Source organism: Trichosurus vulpecula, chromosome 8, assembly GCF_011100635.1.
Source record: "Trichosurus vulpecula isolate mTriVul1 chromosome 8, mTriVul1.pri, whole genome shotgun sequence".
NCBI lineage: Eukaryota > Metazoa > Chordata > Mammalia > Diprotodontia > Phalangeridae > Trichosurus > Trichosurus vulpecula.
Window position 1 is genome coordinate 141,795,280 of NC_050580.1, and position 25,003 is coordinate 141,820,282.

The 25,003-nt window shown below is 36.0% G+C and overlaps 1 protein-coding gene across 1 annotated transcript in view; it reads right to left on the reverse strand.

The window, feature by feature from the left end:
- MTMR10 (myotubularin related protein 10) overlaps positions 1-25,003 on the reverse strand; it is an 87,181-nt gene that overhangs the window by 4,776 nt on the left and 57,402 nt on the right. Inside the window, exons 8-14 of the mRNA XM_036735169.1 lie at positions 20,976-21,063; positions 20,804-20,892; positions 19,443-19,573; positions 19,034-19,103; positions 18,684-18,754; positions 13,209-13,378; positions 10,317-10,487 (exon numbers count right to left, since the gene is read on the reverse strand). Coding sequence (XP_036591064.1) covers positions 10,317-10,487; positions 13,209-13,378; positions 18,684-18,754; positions 19,034-19,103; positions 19,443-19,573; positions 20,804-20,892; positions 20,976-21,063 — 790 coding nt within the window. The remainder of the gene's footprint in view (positions 1-10,316; positions 10,488-13,208; positions 13,379-18,683; positions 18,755-19,033; positions 19,104-19,442; positions 19,574-20,803; positions 20,893-20,975; positions 21,064-25,003) is intronic.

A 25,003-nucleotide genomic window follows, 5' to 3' on the forward strand; every position in this document is an offset into this window, starting at 1 on the left:
TTTAAACTGCATTTTAACAGACAATATGCAACTGCCTACTGAGATGGAAGTAATTTTCAGACTCAACTGTCTCTGTATAGTCAGACTGGAGACTTGTTAAAAGCAAAGATCAAAATCAACACCAAATTTAAAAAATGATAAGAAGACAGTGTAGAACTGAGGCATCTCAGAAAAAGAAACTATCACCATTTCCTAGTGAAGTTTAACAAATTTAAATAAATTGCTGCAATAAGGAGAAAAGAGCCCATAAGGTACCGTAGCACCCCAAAACACTTGATCCCTTCCCATGTAGAACCATGTGCAGTTAAAGGCAATACTAACATAGAATATAAATTAACTTCTAAAATCTTATAGAGGGGACAGTGGATAAGTGGGCAGTATTGCCTCCTGAAACATTAAAAAATGGCAAAGGGAAAAATGAATTTACAGAAAGTTTAGTGAGAGGCCAACCTAAGACAAATCTTCCTGAAGGTTTCTAAGGATGTAAAGGGAAAAAAGCCAATGAACAAAAGAGAAACAGAAAATATCATTCAAGACTTCTATAACGCTTTTCTGTAACAATGACAGTGGAGCCACCATATTTGGACTTTAATATCCCAGTTTGCAATGTGCTACATGACGAAGTGGAATGACAGTAAACAGGCACATTACTAGGACTGGTGGTAGGGATGTGAATTGATCCAATGGTTCTGAAAAATAATTTGGATTATGTGAAATCCAACAATCCCACTACTCCCCAATATGCCCCCAAAGAAGTCAACTACTGACAGGTCCTAAGTATACCAAAATACTTACAGCAGGATATATTATGTTAGTGAATACCTATTCCTTGAAGAATGATCAAAGTACAGTAAATATGTAGTGGAACACTATTGTGCAGCAAGAAGTAACAAATATGAAGAATTCAGAGATTCTAAATTCATATTCATACAAGTGGGAACAATGGAATGAACTGATTCAGAGCAAAGAAAACAGAGTCAAAAGAATACACATGAACACTATAAATGAAAACACTTTAAGAATATAAATTAAATGCAATGGCCAAACTTGGTTTCAGAGGAGTTATGATAAATACATGTCCCCCCTCCCCAATATCGGGCACACTTACATTATTATTAGGCAATGTAGCTTAACTGTTTTGGGGATATGTACTTTATGTGAAAATTTTGGTGACAGATGAGAAGTGTCTGATCTAACACAACCAATTTTTTACAAGTTAGATTGTATTCAGTACTTTCTGGTTAATAATTGCAGGAAAATATGCAATAAATTTTAGAAAGTTTCCCATCACAAATGGTTAAAAAACACACAAGTGTCATTAAATAAAACAAAATTAATCCAACAGCTAAAAATTAGCACAAAAGAGGAGATATTAAATTTCAGGGAGAAAGATTATATATATAAAGAAGTAAAAGTAAAAGACGGTTCTATGAGAAGACTAATAAAAGTGATAAATCTTTAGCCAACCTGATTAAAAAGCCAAATTTACAAAATAGCAAACAAAGTGAAATGACAACAAAATCAGAAGGAATACAGAATCATCAGAATTTTCTTGTTTTGTATGTTGCCAACAAAGTTGGAAATACAAAATAGAGTAATATCTTCAAAAATATAAAAAACCCAAAATAACTGAAGACCAAACGGACATCTCAGATAATCCTATCTCAGAAAAAGAAATAAAAGTAATTGAATAAGAAATAATAACAATGAAAAGCTCCAGGTCCTAATGTATTCAGAGGAAAATTCTATCAATACCTGAAAGAACTGTTAGTGTCAAACTACATAAATTATTCTTAAAAGTTGATAGAGTGGTCCAATAGATTCCTTTTATAAGACAAATATAATCCTAATATCTAAATCAGGAAACAGTGAACAAGCCAATATTATGAAGATTGATTAAAAATTAAATAAAATCCTGTCAAACTATAGCAATTCATCCAAGAAGTCATTCATTATGACCAAGCTGAATTTAAACCAGGGAGACAAGGATGGTTCAACATTAGGAAAACAACGAACACAATCACATTAAAAGTAAAAATATTCAAAACCACATGATTTTGAGAAAGGAGAGAAAGACAGGGGAATAGCTTGTGACAAAGTACAATGTTCAATTATGCTAAAAAAAAAAAACCAACCAAACCCTACAAAGTATAGGTATAGTTTTTTTGAAATATAAAGAAGTATTTACTGAATACCAAAAGCAAGCTACATATTCAAAGCTTTCCCAGTAAATACTGGAATAATGCAAGAATGTCCACTCTCTACCCTATAACTTGATATAATTCTAGAAATGCTAGCAACAGCAATGAGAGCAAGAAATTCAAGGCATAAAGATAGTCAAAGAGGACATAAAACTTTCCCAACCCACTGATGACAATGGCTTATTTAGAAAATCCTAGGGAATCAGCAAAGATACCAATTGAGCTAAAGTAAATTCACAAGTTCCAAAATTAACTCTCAAAATCAAAGCACTAGTATATAATAAAAAGTTCAAAAAGCAAAATAGAAAGTGAAATCAATTCCAAATAACTACAAAACAAAAAAAAAAAACTGAGGCTCAATCTACCAAAGCACACAAAATACTTGTACAGATTCAATTACAAAATGTTCCTTTAAAAAAAAAAAGCTAGAGGAATCATTCTCTCAATGTTCATGGCTGAACTGTGCCAACATAATAAAAAATGACACTATTACCAAAGTTAATTTATAGTTTTAATGTTATACCAATCAGATTATCTAAGTGATACTTTATCATAACAAAACTCATTTTGAGAAGATAGGAATGAAGAAGGAATGGCACTTCTATACCTCAAACTCTATTATAAAGTAGCAGTCATAAACCATTTTGTCTTGGTCAAAAAAAAATAAACAGGTACGTCAATGGAAGAGACTGGATAAAGGAAAATCAGAAACAACAGATCTCAATAACCCCAATGCTCCATAAACCTGAAATCAAATTACTTACTAAAGAACTGTCTGACAAAAATTGCTGGGAAAGCTAGAAAGCAGTCTGGCAGAAATTAGGCTTAAAATATCTTACACCAAATTCCCTAATATATTCTAAATGAATACATGACCTTAATATTAAAGAACATACCATAAAACAAATGAGAAGAGAAGCAGATCATATAACTTTCACAGCTTTGTGTAGGAGCTATATTCTTAACCAAACATAAAAGGCAATTATAAAAGATAAAACAAATAAACTTTGATTACTTAAAATGGAAAAGTTTAAGCACAAACAAAACTAATGTACCTAGAAAGAGAAGTGCTTGAATGGGGGAAAAATGTATCAAATTTCTCTAAGAGTTTGCTATGCAAGATAAACAATATCTCAATTTCCAGTACAAAAATGGTTGAAGGGTATAAAAACAAAGTTTTTAAAATAAAAATTATAAGCTAATAATAACCATATTAAAGAATGCTATAAATCATTAATAAGAAAAAAGCAAATCAAACCAACCCTGACGTACTTATTATCCATTTACTATTTTACTAAGCACTGAGAATACAAATAAAAGCAGAAAGTCAGTCTCTGCTGTGGAGGGAATTCCAATTTTTATAATAATCAATATAATATGTGTAATGAATATACTAATAGATTAGATTTTGCAGAATTGCCTTTCCCTGCTAGTGAGTCAGATTCACAATGCACCTTGAACTGATCAATCAAACCTTGACAAGACTCACAATCACTGGCATCCTCCTCTGTGTGTACCTGAAGTGAATCGAATCAAAGGCTGTAGAGCCTATATCCATCACAGAACTCTGGTTCTGTATTTTAGGGGAGGTGGCCACATCTCCCAAAGACTAGACTCCAGAATTGTTGTGTGGGACTTAGGGGTTTCTCATGGGAAACCACTAAATGATTGTTTGTAATTTACCTTCCTCCCTCCTCCAACCCCTGCCCTTTCTTAGTTGTGATTTACGTATATAACCTGTGCTTTTATTTCAGCTAAGAGAACATTCCTTGCTCTGAAGGTGATTAATTAAACTACTTGATAACTGGCACTCCTGTCTCTAGGCCTGCTTTGTGCAGCACCGAGCATTCTCAGGTTAGGGATTGGCTCAGCAAAAATCCTGTTAACACCGCTATAAAGGAGCCAGTAATCAGGAGCTGTTTATCAAAAGGTTAAACCTGCAATGAAGTGAAAAGTGAGCACTGAACCTGTCAGAGAGGTGAGTTGGGACTCTTGGAAAAAAAGATCCAGTGGCACCTGTCACTTCTCCCCTGTACTGGAGAGCTTGAGGCTCCACCTATGTCCACCCCTTAAAAACTGCTGACGGCAATTAATGTTAACAGGATTTTACTGAGCCAGTCTCTAACCTGAGAATGACAAAACAGCAGGCCAGAGACAAAGTGCCAATAATCAGACAGTTATATAATTAATTAGTTTCATTATGAGAAACAGATTTGCAAATTGGGAATTCTCTTGACCAGAATTCTACCTTGCTGAAGTGAAGACAGAGATTACATACATAAATCAAGTGGGAAGGGACGGGGGAAGGTGGATTACAAACAACAAGCTTAAGCGGTTTCCCATGAGAAACCCACAAATCTCACAACAATTCTGGAGTCAAGTCTTTGGGGTTGTGACCATCCTCCCTAGGGCAGAGAACCAGAGTTGTGTGACGGAAACAGGTTCTACAATCTTTGATTCACTTCACTTAAGGTACAAGGCAGTGATTGTGAGCACTGTTAAAGTTTGAATGATCATTTCAAGCTGCATTATAAGCTCTGACTTACAAGCTGGAAAAGGCAATTCTTCAGAATTTTAATTTATTGGTATATTCATCACATATCATAAAGATTAACATAAAAATCATAATTCCCTTCTCATTATGGACCTGTGAATCAACACGACAATTTTGGAAAGCAATTCAGAATGATGCAAATTAAGTGACTAATGTCTAAACACTTTGACCCAAAGATTCCACTATTAGGCTTATACACACAATAAAAAATTTATAGCAGCACTTTTTGTAACATCAAAGAATTGGAAATAAAATGGAAGCTTATTTATTAGGGAATGGATAAACAAATGATAGTATATAAATAAAATGGACTATAATTGCTATTAAGAAACAATGAATATGATGAATATAAAGACTCATAGAAAACATAAGCATTGACGCAACAAGACATAAGCAGAGCAAAAAAAAAAAAACAAACCAAAAAACAACAACAAAACCCACTATACACAATGACCATAACAATGTAAACCACAAAATAATCAAAAGTGGATATTTCTAAATTACAAACATGTCTCCAAAGAAGCAACCTCCTCTTTGTAAAGATGAAGAGATCATAGACACCATGTGATATAATGCACAATTTTCATACTTCTTTGGCTTCTTGATCAGCTTTATTGATTTCTCTTTCTTTTCTTTAAAAATATTATTAGTTACACGGGATAGCTCTCTGGTTTGAAAGGGGAGGAAACCAGCTTAGCAATGTAAAAAAAACCAAACCAAAAATTCATTTTTTAAAAAAGGCAAGTTGTGTTCAGTACTTTTAATTTATACTTGCAGGGAAGGATTCAATAAATTTTAGAAATGTCTCCATCAAAAATGGTTAAAAATAAAATAAGTTTTGGCACTTTTACAAGTCAATTTATCAGTTATATGGAAAATTCACACATGGATTTCCATCTTCTCTGACCACCTCAGATAATGTAAGGCACTTGGAAAATCTATGATTCCAGAAAGGATAACGTATAGTTCAAAAAAAAATTGTTTCAACAGCATTTACTTGAACATTGCTATCATAGACAACCAATTCCTTTCTCCTGATCTCCTCTTCTCCAGGTTAAAACACTTTAAATTTCCTCAATCTATCCTGCTTTGACACTTATAGTTGTAAGCCCTGAGCAACCCTGGACCTGAGTCTCCTCCTGTATAAAATGAAGGCATTTCACTAGATGGCCTCTAAGGTTTCCCCTTCTAGGTCTAAATCTATGAGCCCCCTTTTGGACCAGGTACAACTTGTCTGTCTTGAATTCTGACTCCCAGAGTTCAACTCTTCCTGACTTGAACCCATCTAAGGTATTCATTTATTTCAGCCATGTTCAACTCTTTGTGACTCTATTTGGGGGTTTCCTTGGCAAAGATACTGCAGAAGTTTGCCATGTCCTTCCCTAGCTCACTTTAAAGATAAGGAAACTGAGGCAAACAGGGCTAAGTGACTTGCCTAGGGGCATACAGCTGACAAGTCTGAGGCCACATTTGAACTCAGGTCTTTCTGACTCTAGGCCTGCACTCTATCCACTGCAACCTAGCTGCCTGAGGTGATGGCTTAGAATGAATATGAACGGCAATTGTTTTCTGTTCTGGCCAAAAACTTTAAGGGTCTTCCCCTCCTAGACTGCTGTTTTTGTGATAAGTTAGGCCATTTTTTTGGGGTCTCAGTTCTTGCCTAGCTCTAAGTCACTGAACAGGCTTTACTTCAGACAAACTAAGTCCTAACAAAGACCTGAATTTAGAAAGGCCAAGGTCTTCATCCACTGTTTCCCAGGCCATAGCCAGTCATCTTGACTTCTGTCTTGCCACTGAACTTTGATGACTTTGGAGAAAAGAGTGAGGCTGATGACTTTACCAAGCTCTGCCTCACTTAAATTTAATTCACTTCAAAGTTGAGACATCATTCTCAGGATATACTTAATTTTCTGAATTCTCATGTTCAAAATTTCACTACAGCACAATGTCTCTCTCTAGCACTAGCCAAATTTTATCTTGTATTACATTTATTTGGAAACATGTCACCTATTTTTTCCCATCCACAGTCCACACCCAAGTAAAACAGAGGTTCTTCGAGCACAGAGACTGTCCCTCTCTGTATCCCCAATGCTGTGAAAGTGTAAAGAAAGTTGGCCTCAAAGCCAGGAAGATCTAGTCTTGACTCTGACCACTATGGCTGTGCAACACTGGGCAAGTTATTTAACCTCTTGGTGTCCTATAAACTGTAAAACAACTGCTCATCTGCCTCGGTCAAGGGAGTTTTCTTACTGAAATTGCAGTTACAGGCCTTGTCTCTAGAGCCTAAGTAGCAGATCTGTCACAAACACCTGTCCCAAGCACCTGATGTGTTCCCAGAATAGAAGACAGCTAAAATTATCTTTGGATTTATAATTGTGTTGTTACTTGAAAGGTTATGGAACAGCAACATTAGTAGTAAATCAGTGGCCAGTTTTCCATGAATTGCAAAGAATCAATATTGATTACTCTCAAGATTACATTAGATTATATCACTAAAATGAAATGTTTACAATAAACCAAAGGAATATATTCATGTTTGGGTTTGCCAAGAGTTTTTTTTCCTTAAAAAAAAAAAAAAACAAAACAAAGGCAAATTAAACTATAACATAGCAATGCCAGGTAAGACAGGAAATTAGCATAACAAAGCTGAGATACTGCTATTTACGTCTACAGTGTATCCTTCATTCAGGGTATGTAAGAATGTTTCTAAGTCCTGAAGATGTCTTTCCAAACAAAGAATCAGGAGGAAAAAAAGGGTTTAATAAGCATTTCTAGAACGCTTACCACATGCCAAGTACTTTACAAACAGTATCTCATCTGATCCTCACAACAGCCCTTGAAGGTTGGTGCTGTTATTATCTTAATTATAGTTGATGAAATTGAGGCACAGAGAAGTTAAGTGACTTGCGCAGGGTCCCACAGCTAGAGAGAGTCCAAATTTGAACTCTGGTCTTCCTGACTCCAGGCCCATGGCTCTGCACTGTGGTACCACCTAGCTACCTTAAGAAGTAAACTAAAGTAAGACGTATAAACAACCATGACATGATGTGAAAGGCAGTCATTTCTAGAGTCAGAGGTCAAAATCCCATCTCTGACACTAACTGGACAACACTGGGTAGACCATTCTGAGGGCCAGAGAGATTGCTCCTCATCAATAAAATGAGGGGGTTAGACTATACAGTCTGTGAGGTCCCTTCTAGCTCAAGTTCCTTGATCCTATTAACTAGGAGAGATCTCACGAAATCTATGCAGTCCTCAGACCTTCAATCAGGCCCTACACCAGCACTATGACTCATTATAAAAGCATACGCAATATTCCCCTCCTCACAATCAATGGTCTGGCCAAACTGACCTTCTCTCTGCTCCTCATACATGGCTAGTCTCTTTGCCTTTGCTGCTCTGACCACCTCATGCCTGGAATATAACCCCTCTCATAGCTATCTCATCAAATTCCTCTTCCTTCAAGAGGCTCTTCTCATCACTGCCCTCCTGGTCTGTGCTCTCAACCTTACATAGGTAGGGTCCCTGTTCTCCTGCAATTACAACTGCTCCTTTCCACCTTGGAATTGTGGCCTAGAACTAGGTAAAGGATAACAGAGCTACCTAATAATGCCTGATCCTGCACTCAATGCTGGCACACAGGAGTCTATCCCTTGGAATCTTTTTAACCAGGCATTCTACCCCTTACTGGCCCTGGGTGCTGCTGCTGGTACTGGTGGTCCTGTTATTGCTGTTGCTCTCATCATATCCCAGGTACACCTGGTCTGCCCCCACCCCAGAGTCTGTAGACCTCTCTTTCTATCTTCCTGTGCTGCCCTAGGCCGGAAAAATGATTCACTGCGACTTTTTGTTGGTATTCCCATTCAAAACTCAAATTTGACAGCTTTTAAAAGTTGTTTGGAGGAACGTGGTAAGAGAGTACAGAAAAAAAATGCTCACTTCATACCTCCATCTTGGTTCCACCCCCTAAAAAATCTTATCTAATAGCCCCAATTTGCTCTCTCTCCTAAACTACCTCATAAATTTTTCTATTTTTTTCTGTATATATTTATATATGTACACGTTAACCTAACCCAATTGAATTTAAGTTCTTTTAGAGTAGGAATTGTTTAAGTTTTGTGTCTCCATCCCCAGTGACTAGCACAGTACTTGGTATTACTATACCATGGATCATAGCAGACATTTACTAAATGCTTTTTGTTTGACTGAAGAATAGTTTCCTAGAAACAGGCACAGTGACAATGGTAAGACCTAACAGCTAACAACAAGAGAGGTGCTAGAAAAAAATAAAAAGCTGACTCAAGAACTCAACCAAAATTGAGGATCACTCAAAGGCAATGGAGAACCATGTTGTGCCATAAGCAGTCTATGGGACAGCATACACAAGGAATTATATAGAAGACAAAACACAAAAGAACTTATCAGAGAAATGTATGATCAGAAAAAAACAGCAAAATTACAAAGCTAGAGTAAGGAATAACTACGGATATCCCACATGGTCCACTTGGATCCATACAAGTTGGAGGGATGATCTCTGCTCCAGGAAGGACAGGGCTTGGACAAGAGTTGTACAGGATGGGCAAGTACAAGTGTGTTCTAATCACTATCACTGGAGGGAGTGCATGCATAAAAAAAAATGATAGCTCCATTGTGGCACCAAAATATTATGAGATGCCTACTTGTGAGAAAAGAAAACAGTGAGCTAGTATTTTAGAGCCCTTACAGCTAAAAGAATTCTGGATCTGGCTCATAGCACATTTTAAAAAGGCTTAGTCCCAAAATAGGAATATATTTCTATATTCATATTTCATGTACAGTCTATTACTCTTTTCTTCAAAAACTGCTTTTAAAAGTCTGATTGTTACTTCCTACTCACAGTTTAGCCAGTGACTGAGTCTCTGTAGGTCTATGGACTGTTATAGAAAAACATGTTCTCCATCACTGCCTTAATCTAAAATGATTATACTATAATGTATTTGACATTCTTAGGTTATAACTTAGCAGTCATACACTAATAAAAAAAATTCTTCTCTCCAAAGCAAGCTTTCTTTCTCTTCCTTTCTACTCTATACAGAGAAATGATCTTGCCTTTTTTTCCTCCACTTTAATGAAATTCAGAAAATATTCAGTTCACTAACTGTCCTATAAAGACATAAAGTAGCAACAGTCCAAATATAAAAAAGTTTATTTTTTTAAAAAAAACTAACAACAACATGAAAATTTAATAAAAGAATAAAAAAAGTGCTGAAGGGATAACAAATACAACAGTTTTGTTACTACATTATTACATTTAGTATATATTTCTTAAACATAAATACGACAGTTTAGTTTCTAATACAAGCCTCTTTATTGTTTTTCTTTGTATACTGAAAGCCTGTTAATGACTAAGTTCACAACAAAAACTAAAATTTAATTAAAAACAAACTAACTCCACAAATTTAGATTTAAAAACTGACAATTTATAAAAAAAGTTCCTGAATTCTTCTTTAAACTTTTAGATAACCTCATAACAGAACTAAAACTGAAATAGAAGCTAATTAAAACGAAAACACTGTACTTACTGTGCTTTGTTTTACTCGTTGATGAGGACAATTGAAAAGAAAAGTGCCAAACAATGAGATCCGTGTACTGTCATACAGCACTGTTAAGTAAGTTTCTGAAAATTCAAAGGCTGCTGGATATTGTTCTAACAGCTGCCAGATGGAGTCCAGAAATAACAGGAATAAGGGAGACTAGCAAAACAAAACAGAAAATTAGTACCTCAGCTGTTCACATTTATGAGCATATCTATTTTCTTTAGAATGATAACAAAGAATAAACTCAGGGGAGAAAAAACCACAGCCAAAAGTACTTGGTCCCAGGAACATTGTTTATTTGCCTTAATAAACCTAAGCTTAAAGGAACAAATAGTATTAAATTCCCAGTTACAATTAGTCTAATGTGCACAAAACCCAAATATCTGCAATAACAATGGCTCACATTTATCCAGTACTTTCTAATTCAAGTGTTAAATTCTGCCCCTTACAAAAGCACTACTTTATTTTTTAAATGGCACAGATGAGGCCTACTATAAGAAAATATGGTGTACCAAACTCTGACTTTATAAAAACAGGTAATTCAGAAGCACATTTTTATATCATAAAAAGAAGCACTATAAGGTTTCTTTATATAATGAACTCCCCCAGAATGTTTAAAGTATATTCCAATATATAAAAAAGGGAATATGTGATATTCTGAAATACTATCTCATTCCCCACTCCTCTCTAAGGCTAATAATCCCTCACTATGTACCATGATGCAGAAGTCAGTTTGCCCTTTCTCTTGTATTTTGTATCTCTGCTTTTCCACTGACTCCTTCCCTTTTTGTCTACAAAACATTGAGTTTTTTCCCATCCTAAAATAAAATTCCTTTGACCTTTTGCATTCTAATTCACTTTCCATATCTATCTCCTCTCCCCCACTAAATTTCCATTAAAAAATTTTCCTTATTTAATGAATCCGCTTTCACACTCTTCTTAACCACTTCCAATGTGATTTCTGCCACAACCACTCGAGTGAAATTACTCTCCTGATGGTTACCAATGATCACAGATTTGAATCATGAAATTCAAGTTTCCTTTTTTTAGTTCATTGTCCTTGATCTCTCTGTAGCACGTGTTAAAACTGATCACATCCTTTACTAACTTCCCTTTGGCTTCTGACACTAGTCTTCTGAGTCTCTTCCTACATCTTTAAAATGCTTCATACTCCTTGTCTTCAGTCCTGGACTTTTGTTTGTGACCTCAATGGCTTCCATGGAGGTGATGATTAACTCTATATTGCAGATGACTTCCAAATCTATAGTCACAGCCCTCAATTCTTTCCTGAGCTCTAGTTCCCAATCTCCAACTGTCTTCTAGACAGCTACACTTAGATGTTCCAAAGAAATCTCAACCAAAACTGAACCTCTTACCCTTCTCCTTAAATGCATTCCTCTCCTAAACTTCATTATTTCTGTTAAGAGTACCACCATTTTTCCAGGTTCACAATTTATCAAGTTCAGTCTGAGAGTCATCATTAACTCTTCACTCTCAGGTACCACTCCCATAACCCAATTAACCATCAAGTCTTCTACATTTCCACCACATCTTATTATCTCTCAAATCTGTCTCTTTCTCTTTATTCATAGCCAAACCACTCTAGTTCTGGCTATAATCACCTCATAATAAGAGGCTATGTTATAATAGCCTCCTAATGGTATGGTCTTTCCCCTCTCCAATTTGTCCTTCATAGGGTTACCAAACTTATTTTCCCCTTATACGGTAGATCTGACCATATCACATCCCTATTGAAGAAACTTCATTGGCTACTCATTCGCTCTAAGATAAAATATAAATTACTCTGTTTGGCATTTAAAGCCCTTTAAACAATCTGGCTCCAAGCTATTTCTCCAGGCTGAACACACAGGGTGACCCAAAAGTCTTAGGGCAGTTTTAAGGTATTAAGGCTTAAAACTGTCCTAAGTCTTTTGGGTCACCTGGTATATCATTCCAGCAAAGCTGGTTTACTTCTGCACCCTATAAATGACAGTCCACCTTCATATGGGAAATGCTGTCTTCACTGCTATCTCCTGTAGCTTCTTGTAAGGCTCATTCAGGTGCCACTATCTTCAAAAGGCTTTTTCTAAATCCTTCTCTGTTACAGTGCCACCCATTGTGCATCAATTCATATTTATTTTCTCCATCTCCTATATTTACTTACCTGTGAACATACTTTACCCTCTCAGTAGAATGAAAGCTCCCTGATAGCAAGGACTGTCACCCTTTTGTAGTTCTATCCCTAGCACCTAGCGCAGAGTCTGATTACTTAATAAATACTTGTTGACTGTTGCTCACAAATTGGTTAAGATGAATAATCTTCAAAGTTCCATGCTTGATGCTCTCCTTTCTCTATACTCAGTGGTAGCAGTTACTCTCATAACTTTAATTACCACCTCTATGTAGGTAAGTCCCAATTCTGTATCTCTAGCCTTGATTTCTCTTCTGAGAACTAGATTAGCATCTTCAGCTGCCTATGGGATACTTCCACTTGGATGTCCCACCCACATTCTCAAGCTCAATGTGTTCAAAACCAAGTTCATTTTCTTCCTTCCTAAAATCGTTCTTCCTTTTAACCTCTAAGGTATTGCTATTCACCCAGTCTCATGTTCAAAACCTTTGGTTATATATAGATATACTTATGGATGTATATACATTTTTTTTTCCTCCCCCCTCTCTGTGGAGTTAGTGATGGTGCCATCTGTATTTTGTGTCTTCCCCAGCATCTAGAAGAGTGCTCTGGACACAAGAGATACTTAACACACTATGGATTCAAAAATCACACTTGGACTTTATTATCAGTCTCGTAATAACACATATTTTACCAACTGTATACTCAGAACTTAATGAAAATCCATTTAGAGTTTTTTTTCATACCTCTTTCTCAGACCTCTTTAAATGGTTACATCTGTCTAGGAATTGATATCCTGCCATGACCCATTCTTTCTGTATCAGACTTTGAAATCCAATAATTGTTCGAAAATAAGGATCCAGCATCACTTGTACGAGAGAAGCTACAAAACAACTCAGGTCCCTTCCTTCTTCCTCTGTGGGAAAGAAAAAAGATTTAAAAATACAGAAAAATGTCACACACTGTGGCAAGGACAAAAAAATCTCTAATTGCTTCAATGATTACCATGTCTGGTCTCTATAGTTCTATATGCTTTTCTTATTAAGTGAATCAAAATACAGTTTTGCTTTTTAAAATTTTCTAAAAAAAAAAAAAAAAAAAAAAAAGCAAATTCCTTTCGAGCAATGGAAATGAAATAACACTGCTTGCTGAACATTATTGTATTAAAAAGGCCATTACTTTTACTAAGTACTTTGTATAAAAGAAGCTTATCCTCTTTCCCTCTGGAATCTGACCTAGCATTTGCAGAAGAATCACAATCATATGATAGGTGACTGGGTGGCACAATGGATAGAATGCTGGATCTGGAGCTGGGAAGACCAGAGGTCAAATTCTCTAAATAAAAATTATCTTGCATCATGTAAAAATGGGTTCCTTTAGGTAACTGAAGGCCAGAAACAGAATTTTAAAACTCAAAAGGAACCTGGAGATGGCCTACTCAGATCACCCTTAATGTAGAAATTGCTAGATCTTGTGTTATCTTGTGTTTCCACAATATTCAAATTGTTTCTTTCTGGCTGCTTGCAGCATTTTCTCCTTGGTCTGGGAGCTCTGGAATTTGGTGACAATATAGGAGCTTTCTTTTTGGTATCTTTTTCAAGAGGCGATCTGTGGATTCTTTCAATTTCTATTTTACCTTCTGGCTCTAGAATATCAGGGCAGTTCTTCTTGATAATTTCTTGAAAGATGATATCTAGGCTCTTTTTTTGATTATGGCTTTCAGGTAGTCCAATAATTTTTAAATTATCTCTCCTGGATCTATTTTCCAGGTCAGTGGGTTTTCCAATGGGATATTTCACATTGTCTTCCACTTTTTCATTCCTTTGGTTCTGTTTTATAATATCTTGATTTCTCATAAAGTCACTAGCTTCCACTTGCTCCAATCTAATTTTTAAGGTAGTATTTTCTTCAGTGGTCTTCGGGACCTCCTTTTCCATTTGGCTAATTCTGCCTTTCAATGATTGAATGAGGATTGGCTTTTTGGAGCTCTTTTGCCATTTGATTTGGTCTATTTTTTTAAGGTGTTGTTTTCTTCAGTATTTTTTGGTTCTCCTTTAGCAGGTCATTGCCTTGGTTTTCCTGGTTTTCTCACATCACTCATTTCTCTTCCCAATTTTTCCTCTACTTCTCTTACTTGCTTTTCCAAATCCTTTTTGAGCTCTTCCATGGCCTGAGACCAGTTCGTGTTTTTCTTGGAGGCTTTTGATATAGGCTCTTTGACTTTGTTGACTTCTTCTGGCTGTATGTTTTGGTCTCCTTTGTCACCAAAAAAAGATTCTGAAGTCTGAGCCTGAATCTGACACCATTTTCACTGCCTGTTCATGTTACCAACCAACCACTTGACCCTTGAGTTTTTCGTCGGGGTATGACTGCTTGTAGAGTAGAGAGTACTTTGTCCCAAGCTTTAGGGGCTGCGCTGCTGTTTCAGAGCTACTTCTACACAGCAAGCTCTGCTACACCAGGGCTCCTTCTCCCCCAAGAACCGGTAACCATGATTGTGGCCCAGATTCTGGCAGGGCAAAGCAGGCTCTGCACTCCTGCTCTGATCTGCCATTTAATTCCTCCCACCAGGTGGGCCTGGGGCCAGAGGCAACTGCAGCTGTAGCTCTGGAAGCAGCTTCTGAGCTGCACCACCTTTGATGCCCCTGGTGCAGTAGCCAAAGGCAAACTCCTTTCACTCTGACCCAGCAGCTTTTCCCACTAACCTTCTCTGTTGTCTTTGGTGTTTGTGGGTTGAGAAGTTTGGTAACTGCCACAGCTCACTGATTTAGGGCGCTATGCCTGTTCTGCCTGGCTCCCGGTCTGGTTGGTCCTGGCGCAGCCCATGCTGGGCTCTGCTCCCAGCACAGTGTGATAGACCTTACCCCGCAACCATCCAGGCTTTCCTGGGCTGGAGCCCTGCTTCCCTCTGCTGTTTCGTGGGTTCTGTAGCTCTAGAATTTGTTGAGAGCCATTTTTTACAGGTGTTTGGAGGGTCCTGGGGGAGAGCTCACGCAAGTCCCTGCTTTTGAGCTGCCACCTTGGCTCCACCCCCAGGGCAAGTTACTTAACCTTTGATTAAGCCTTTGATTCCTCATTTGTGAAATGAGGATAATAGCAGCACTTACCTCTCAGGGTTGTTGTGAGGATAAAATGAGATGATATTTGTAAAGTATTTTACAAACCTTAAAGTCTATATAAGTTATCATTATTATTAAATTATAATTTAATTAAATTATAAATTATTTGTTATGCAAGATCCTCAGGATAATAATTAAGCTATATAGGACACTCAACTGACCAACAAGCATTCAGATGCATCCATAGTACAAGGTACTATGCTAAACACCAGGGATACAAATGTAGAAATAAAGTAGCCCCTAACCTCAAGGAACTTACATTCTATCAGGAGAAACATGTAAATAAATAGGCATATACAAAAGAGAAACAATGTTATTTGGAGTGGGAGGAGGGCACCAGCATTTAGGGAGAACCAGCGAAAGTCTTATATGAAAGGCGGCACGTAAGTGGATACAAAAGTAATTTCATTCACAGCACAGGGGGCAGCTAGTGCCACATAAGAAGGACGGTAATGCTAGTTTGGCTGGACCATAGGAATGATAAAGAAGCATTAACGTATAATCAGAGTAGAAGGGCAGAATGGGACCAGGTTGTGAAGGCTTAAATTCCAGATGGAGGAGTTCATATTTGACCTTAAAGGTAACAAAAAACCGACCACTAGAGTTTACTGAGAAAGGGGGTGACATGGTTATACCTGGAAGACAGATTGGAGAGCAGACAGATCTGAGGCAGGAAGAACTGATCAGGCCATTTCAATAGTCCAGGCATGAAGTGATGAGGGCCTGAACTACTAAGAGAAGGGAATTGATGCAGGCGACGTTATAGAGATAGAAGTAAGATTTGGAAATTAACTTGATACATAAGGTGAACTGGAGGAATCAAGGATGACATTAAGGTTACACACCAAGATGACTAGAATTTTTAGGGAAAAGATGATGAGTACTTGCTTAGGAATGTTGAGTTTAAGACAACTGAGGGCCATCCACTTTTAAATGTTCAATAGGCAGGTGGGATAAGGGACTGGAGCTCAAAATCTGCATAGAGATGATAATTAAACCTATGGCAGCTTATGAAGTCACCTGGTGAGAGAGCTAAATAAAAGGTAAAAACAAATTTGCTTGTATTATGTATCATAAATAAGACCTGAATGAAGGTTTCAGGAACTCTGTGACGATCTTAATGAATGCAATTTATGACTTACGCCTAGTATTGGAAGATTCATAACTACCAACATGGAGTCATCCTGTCCTGACTGGTAACTCAACTAGTGCAAACATGCATAGCCCTCCATATCTAACTCAGACAATATTTTTCACTCCATTCATCCAATTAACCCATCCTCATTGTCCTTTCTACCCTATGCTCAGGGAACAGTAATCAAAACAATACTAACAACTTGTTTTGGAAAAAAGTATGTCAAATGACTCCCCTATGTCTTTATAATGTTTTCTGGCCACCATATCTCTTTATATGCATCACTTCCCCCATTAGAACATGAGTTCCCTACACTGCAAAAATTGTCTTGCCTTTGTATTTGTAGCCCCAGGACTCAACACAGTACAGGCTCAATAAAAGCTTTTCCTTCACTCACATATCCATTTAAGTATTTTTTAAAAAATATCTCAGAGGCTACTTTTTGAATTCATAACTTCCTGTTATCCATTAAGAAAGTTAAGGCTATAGGGTAAAAAAAACGTCCAGGAGAATAGGTAAGACGCTATCAACTACAATTTTAGAGTGAAAATTAGCCCAGAAAGGATAGGAAACTCAAAAATAAAATTTTGAAGATCCAAAGGGAAGCAATTTAGATGAGGAAAAATGGAAATTGTCTGAAAAGATTGTTGTAGAAGCAAACAGAACTTAATAACCAAGTCAGATATTTTAAAATACATACAAATCCATAAAAATTTAATATTTTAAAAAGTAATAGGCAATCAACAAATGAACAAGAACACTCTAAGGAGGTTGAAATACCTGATTACTGTGCTTAATTTATCAGTATTAACAAAATTCAAATGAACATTTAAAGTATCAACTAAAATTGATTAAAAAAAACTACAATGTAAATGAACATTCTATAGCCAAGTGACCAATAAAATTTAATAAAGAGAGCCAAAGTATATCTTCTTAAGTTCAAACAGTAAAATATGACAATGTACTTTTAAACTAAAAGTCTATCTTAAAACATTTTATTATTATGACTTATAATAAACACATTTATACAGTATAAGGTTTTCAAAGCACTTACCTCACAACCCTGTATGGCGGGCAATACAAATATTTCCATTTTCCAGATAAACAAACTGAAGGTCCGTGAGCTTAGGTGACTTAACCAAGGTTAAATTTTTGAGCTCACATCTTTCTAGGACCTTTACTCTTTTCAATGCAACCCTAAACAATATCTCTAGGATACAAGTTATTACTTATAAAGTATGCTATTACACAATCATGTCTCAAGTAGAATATTTATATTAGTGCCTCTACACAGCCAAACTTATACTCAAGTTCTCATTATCACCTACTCTGCTTAATTAAATCATTTCTTGACAACATTACATATGTTTACTCATAGTCTATAATTTAGCAGGTGTTAGATGCAAAACAAAATCAGGCACAGCATTAACCTAAAAGACAACAAAGTTGAGAAAAAGAACAATCTTTTAAGGATAAGCCTTGGCATTGTAATGATTACATGTACATCATCAGCCTTAAAGTACTGTGCTATATGAAAGAGGTTGTTTTCATCCACTTACCAGAAAAACTGAATGAATGAAATAATAATAATGAAAATAATTTAGTTTAAGAAGCACTTTTTTCTATACCAACTCTGTGAAGTTGATATTATGAGTATTATGATCCCTGCTCTATAGATAAGGAAACTGAGTCTTAGAGAAGCTAGTAAATGTTAGAGCCAAAAAACAAGCCCAGTTCCTCTGGCTCCAAGACCAATGCTATTATCACTATATGTATTTTGAAATATACTTTTAAAACTAAGTATAATTGGGATTATCTGTCATTTATAATTTCATTCCATTCTTAGAGATTAACAAGTGTTCCTTATACTTGACAATAGTGTATTTGGTATGTAAACATGATTTACTTGAATGCAGAGTATAATTGCTATCATAAGAAAAAGAATTGTAAGAAATTTAATGAAGTACCTTGAAGGATTACTGACAGATGTTTACTTTCCAGCACATATACAAGTTCAGCAGAATGCTTTAAGAAAGCTCTAGAAAAAGAGAAAAAATTATTAAATATATAAAGGCCAATTAATAGTATATTCAAATATTTAAAATCAAATATGAATACCTTATGCTATATTTACATCAAATTATAATTTTTATATAATGTTTATTATATATAAGCATATATAATTATATATTTACATCAAATAACTATTATGAATTTGTTTAGCATTTTGCTGATGATTCATATATTACATCTCATAATCTTTAGGTTAGGAAAATGTATCAATATTTATGCTATTCAAAAGAAAGTTTATACATACCTTACATATTCTAACCACCGAGTACTTTCCAGTGAGGACAACCATTTCTCATCTGTTTCTTCAAAAGGTTCTAAAATGAAGAGTATTACAGATGCTGTTTTGGAGGTGTTAGACTAAATCTTAATTTGCCACTAATACAACTTAAATTAAAAGGCATGCATGCCACAGTTTTGTTTCTCTGTTTTCTCTATTTCCAAAACCTGGTTTTGAGTACCTGTAATATATAGTTTAAGAAATAGCTTTGTATTCATTAAGTCTTTTATCATGTATAACAAATATTCTGGTTTTGTACACAAATTATTAGACATATGAATCAAATAATGTCACAAAAACATCTATCTATATGCTTATATCTATCATAAGTTCCTGTTGTTATCAATTATATAAAAAAGAAAAATAATGAGATTACCATTAACACACAGTTGCTTAAGTTTTACAAAGGCAGCTTGTATTTCTTGAATATTGGGTAAATTCTTATCCAAATCAGATTTGTAAACATCACTCCTCTGTGGATGACTTTTAGTTATTGCATTACAAATCCTGATAAAAACAAAATCCTTTAGTTACTATATGTAAAAAAAGCAAACTCATTCACTTCTCAAGAATCAATCAGTTTTAAATGGTAAAAAGCATTTTAGAAAAGATTACTAGTTAACTTTAAATTCCTACCATTAACTTATAATACAATATATTCTAATGCAGTGAATTAATCCTCCCTTTAACAGAAAAATTTCTATTAAATCAGTATTGATATTAGTAAAATAAATGTCAAAAATATACATTATGGAGTAAAAATTTCCAATTTGTTTAAAAGTGAGGTAAAAATAAGTAAGAAAAAGAAAAAAGGCTATCCATAAATTCGTTAGCACTAGTAGTCAACATCTTCAATGGAACCTTGCTGATTGATACAGCTATAGTAAGGAGAAAAATGAGAACTATGATCCTAAGGGATACCGAATTCTTCCTTCTTTCATTAAATATGACTTCTTTAATAATGCTGGTAGAAAGAACCCTAGATTGGAGAGGTTAAGACTTGAGTTCAAATCCTGATTCTGTCTTAACTTATAGGTAATCTTGGGCAAAACAATTAACCTGTCTGCACCTCAGCTTCCTCAAATATAAAAGGAAGTAAGGCCAAATAATTTCTAAAGTCCTTTCCAGTTCTAAATACTATTTTCTTCACAAATTGCTATGTATTTTTAATCAACGTTTCTATCACCACTACCATGAAACGAGTCATTTATATAATGTGATTTGGCTATTTTTTTGCAATTCACTGGCCTCAGATATAAAACTTAGATCTACAACATTTGGTCTAGTTTTCTCAACTGTACATTTGCAAAATAAAGGGGATGGACTAAAGAGTGGCTAAGGTCCCTTTTATGCTTTAAACCCTAATATGAATATGCTAATATTCTAATATGAAGCCCATTCAACAGACTAGTGGGTTGAAGTCAAGGAAATTCTTGAAGTGAGTGATAACAACTTTTCTGTTGCTACTAATAAAGGCTAATGCTCTCAAGTAAGTTTCCCAAAAACTTATGATAACTAGCATTTATATAACTACTTCATAAGATTTAAAGGTTTGTAAAACACTTTATACATATTATCTCATTTGATCTATATTAATTCTTAGATTTTCGGGTCTTAGCTTAAAGAAGTGGTAGATAAGTAATTCTCTAACCTTATCAGATGAACACATTATTGTACCTCCAAATAATCTGTGAAAAATAATAACATCTCATACTAGAAGGCATATTTCTTGATTACCTTTGATCTATTTTTTTCTGTTGCAATACATCTTTTATGAGGGCCATTCTTATAAGAGCACTACCATTAGAGTGATTCCAGCACCATAACTAGAAAGAAACAAAGCACAATTACTAAACCTGCCACAAGATATTACTTAATATTAATCAAATAAAATAAAATTCACACTCACTGGCATTCGTCTTCCAATAAAAGAATGAGAATAGAGCTTTAGATCTTGATCTGCCAAAGAAGATGGAACTACAAAGTATTCTGGAAGGCTAGAAAGGGAAGGGAAAAAAAACCTTCATATTAAGATCACTATAAAATCATTGTCCTACTAATCCTAAAAAGTTTGTAGAAGTCAGTAATACAAACAGTTTCCAAATGTAATAGCAAGAGGCAGAAAACCAAGCTCTGATGTCATCTTAGGTAGGTCACTGAGTCCTTCTGGGTTTCAGTTTTCCTTATCTGTAAAATGCTGATAATTAAAGCTAGATTAGCTGCCTCAGAGAGTAGTTATTGTTGAGGAAGTATTCTGTAAGTTTTAAAGTATTGTATAAATGCCAGCTGTTACTATTTCAATGGATCTGTGATCTCATCTATATGCATTCTCCTCTATCAACACTTTGTAATCCTGTCATTCTTGTCTACATTCTCCCACAGCCTTTCCATGCATCATGCTAGAGCTTTCTTCTAAGTCCTTTTTATATTTTAAGCATCCCAAGAGAGCATCTGGGCCATTTGTTACATGTTGCTCAGATCACCTAACCAGATAAACTACTTTCATGATCAAACATTTTCTCAATGGTGATCCTTATACTAACTTCTTCAGTGTTGGTCCACCATTGAAAATATGCTGTTGCTTACTACTAGTAGTTGACAATTTAAAATAACTTTTAAGAAGTCCTTTATATCTAATATGTCATTTGATCCCCCACAACAACAGAGTTGGCAGTGCAGAAATTAATATTCTCATTTCACAGATGAGAATGAGGAACAGGGAGTTTAAGTGACTTGGCCAAAGTCACACAGCTAAAATGTTAAAGACTTAGGATGAATATTCAGGCTTTCCTATTCCAAATTCAACGTTCCTTCTATTGTACCAAAGCTGCTCCATACATACTCAGGTGTGCTAGGTGTACGGCCAGGGGATGGTAGGGAAGTATGTTTGTAGTTCATAAGGGGAAAAATAGGAAATTCAGATCAAACAAGATGACATTTGACAAAGATGTTATAGCGGGAAGTCCTCCCTCCAAACTCAAAATTTCACGGTTCTAATTGTCTATGCCTTAACTTTCCTAGTAAACGAAACACATTAAATGCAAGAACAGAGACTAAAATGTGGCTGTCACTCCAAAGTCTGTTGAACTAAAATACGTGACAATTTTAAGTCAATACAAAGTAAGGTAGAAGACATTCCTAAACAGAGGCAAATGCTTTGGAGGTTGGTTCAGTTCTGTTCTTCCCCTAAAGGTGTACTATCTGGAAATGTACAAGAGTTTCTTGACCCCATTATCAGAACTACACCTGGCAATTCTAGTTCAATATTAGCTTCTCTGGGGAAGGAATCCTTCTTCTGATCCCTCACACACTGCACTCTCCCTCTCTACCACTGGCAAGATGAAAACAGGATTTATGAGGGGAGGGAAATTGCTAGGAGTCCTATTTAGGATTGTGATTCCAGACCTCATTGCTCCATTATTCGAGAGATGACCCTATTTTCAAGGCTAATCCACCTATGCTCTTGATCCTATCCCCTTCGGTCTCATTCATCAACTCTCCTCCCACTTTCCATCTTTTCAATCTTTGCCTTTGCCAGAAAGTACCCTCAGAGTTCTCTCCCTGTCTTAAACAAGTCATTTTTTTTTACTTTACTACCCTATCCACCAATAATTTGCCTTATTTCTTTCCTTGTCATCTTATTCATTCCTTAATTCATTGAAATCTGGATTAGGCTACCATTATTCTACTGAAACTACTTCAATGATCTCCCCTCCAATCACTAAACAGAATTTCTTTTTCCAGGTTCGCATTGTCCATAGCACTTAATATTTTGTTTACTAACTTGTTCCTTGAAACTTCTTCCTTGATTTTTGACATTCTACACTATTCTAGTTCTCTTACTTCTGTGTTTTCTCTTTTGCTGGCTCCCATTCTACCTCTCAATCCAGTTACTATAGGCATGTCCCGTAGTTCAGTTCTTAGTGAACTGTTCCTTATTCTATAACCTTCTTTCCAGAAAGGAATCCCACCTAACTTAGATTAGACAAAAACTGTTTAATCTATCTCCATTCCTGACTTCTCTCCTGAGTTTCAGTTAGAACAATGATGTCTGGAACTGCTAAGAAGGAGCAATGGGCCTTGAGCTTGAATTTGAGCCCCACATCTCTGACTACTGAACCTCTCCAAATTTTCATTCCCACATCCGTATGGTGAACCTCTCGATTTACACACTGATATTTACAGAACATCTACACCAAGATACTGTCACCTTGAACTCAGCATGTCAAACAAAACATCCTTCTCTCCAAATGAGTTCTTCTTTGGATTTGTTTTTTTTTTTTCCTTCTGTCCATCTTTCTCCCAATCTCAGAAGCTTAAGAGTCTTTTGGAGTTTTCCTTTCTTCCCAATGTTCATTTTGTCCTTTGTAACACCTCTGAAATTGATTTTTTCCTTTTCATTCCTACAACCTCACCCTATTCCGATCCTTTAACACCTCAGAGTTGGACTGCTATATGTCAGTCAGTCAACTAGCACTTATTAAGTACCTATGTGCCAGGCATTGGATGAAGTCCTAGGATACAATGAAAGGCAAAAGACAGTCTCTGTTCTCAAGGAGCGCAGTCTAATGGATACAACAAGGGAACAATTATATACGAAGAAGACATAAATGATAAAATAAAGATAACCAATAGAGGGAAGGCTCTAGCTTTAAGGGAGATCAGGAATGGCTTTTTGTAGAAGGTGAGACATTAGCTTAAAGTTGAAGGAAGCCAGGGAAGCTAGGAGGCAGAGATCAGAGGGAGAGAAATTCAGGCAGTTAAAACACTTGGGAGTTTGAGGTGTCAAGTGTGAGGAACATCAATGAAGCCAGTATCCTTTTCTCTTACTTACATTGTGTCTTTCCTCTAGAATCTACTATGCACAATGATGCCAGATTAATATTCCTAAAAACATCACTTTGGACATAGTATCTCTTATTTCCTCAAAAACCTTCAACAGTTCTCTGCCACCAAGAAGACAAGGCCCAAACTCCTGGGCCTGGTATTCAGGTCCTTCACAACAAGGCCCTGGTTCAAGTCCTGCTGCTCCTTCCTAGCAGTTCTTGACTTCATTGTTCTAACTCCTGTAGGGCTTAATGCCTATTTTATTCATTTGATACAAGGCATGTAAGGTCTTGGGGCAGCTAGGTGGCACAGTAGATAGAGCTCTGGACCTAGAGTCAGGAGGACCTGAGTTCGAAATCCATCCTCAGTCACTTACTAGCTCTGTGACCCTGGGCAAGTCATTTAACCTTGTTTGCCTCAGTTCTTCATCTGTAAAATGAGCTGGAGAAAGAAATGGCAAATTATTCCAGTATCTTTGCCAAGAAAACCTTAAATGGGGTCACAAGTTGGACACAATTGAAATGACTGAACAACAATATAAGGTCTTGAACTACTTATCTGTTTCATATCTCTAAGAATGCTATAAATCTTTGGTGGGTCAGAGGAATTCTTTGTAGGCCTATCACAGTGTTTGGTACAAAGTGAGCATTCAATAAACAATGTATTGTTGATACAGACCTCAGGCTTCGGTCATAAGGGATGGGGCAGGAAGTTCTGTAAAATAGCATCTCTTGCTTGTCAGCCCTATCTCTCTGTTCATGTCACCCCATTTCTATTGCTTTGCCACTCATCCCCCAGATGAAGAGTTGTTACTTGGAATACCAAATGAAGTATTTAATAAGTGCCTACTTGTGCAAGGCACCATGCTTGGCATTGAAAAGAAATATAAAAAATCAAAACAAAACAAAAAATCTCTTCTCTAAAGGAGCTTGTATGACCTAGGTACTGATGGGAACTACAGATAGTAAGTACCCGAGAAGCCATTTCCTTTCCCAGGGATTTCCTGCTAATCATTATTTCCTTGGCTATCTGTCTTTAAAATTAGGAACACTAAGGTTCGGGATATGTTCTAGTCTTGACAGAAGTAGTTTTATATAAAAGATGTTTAAT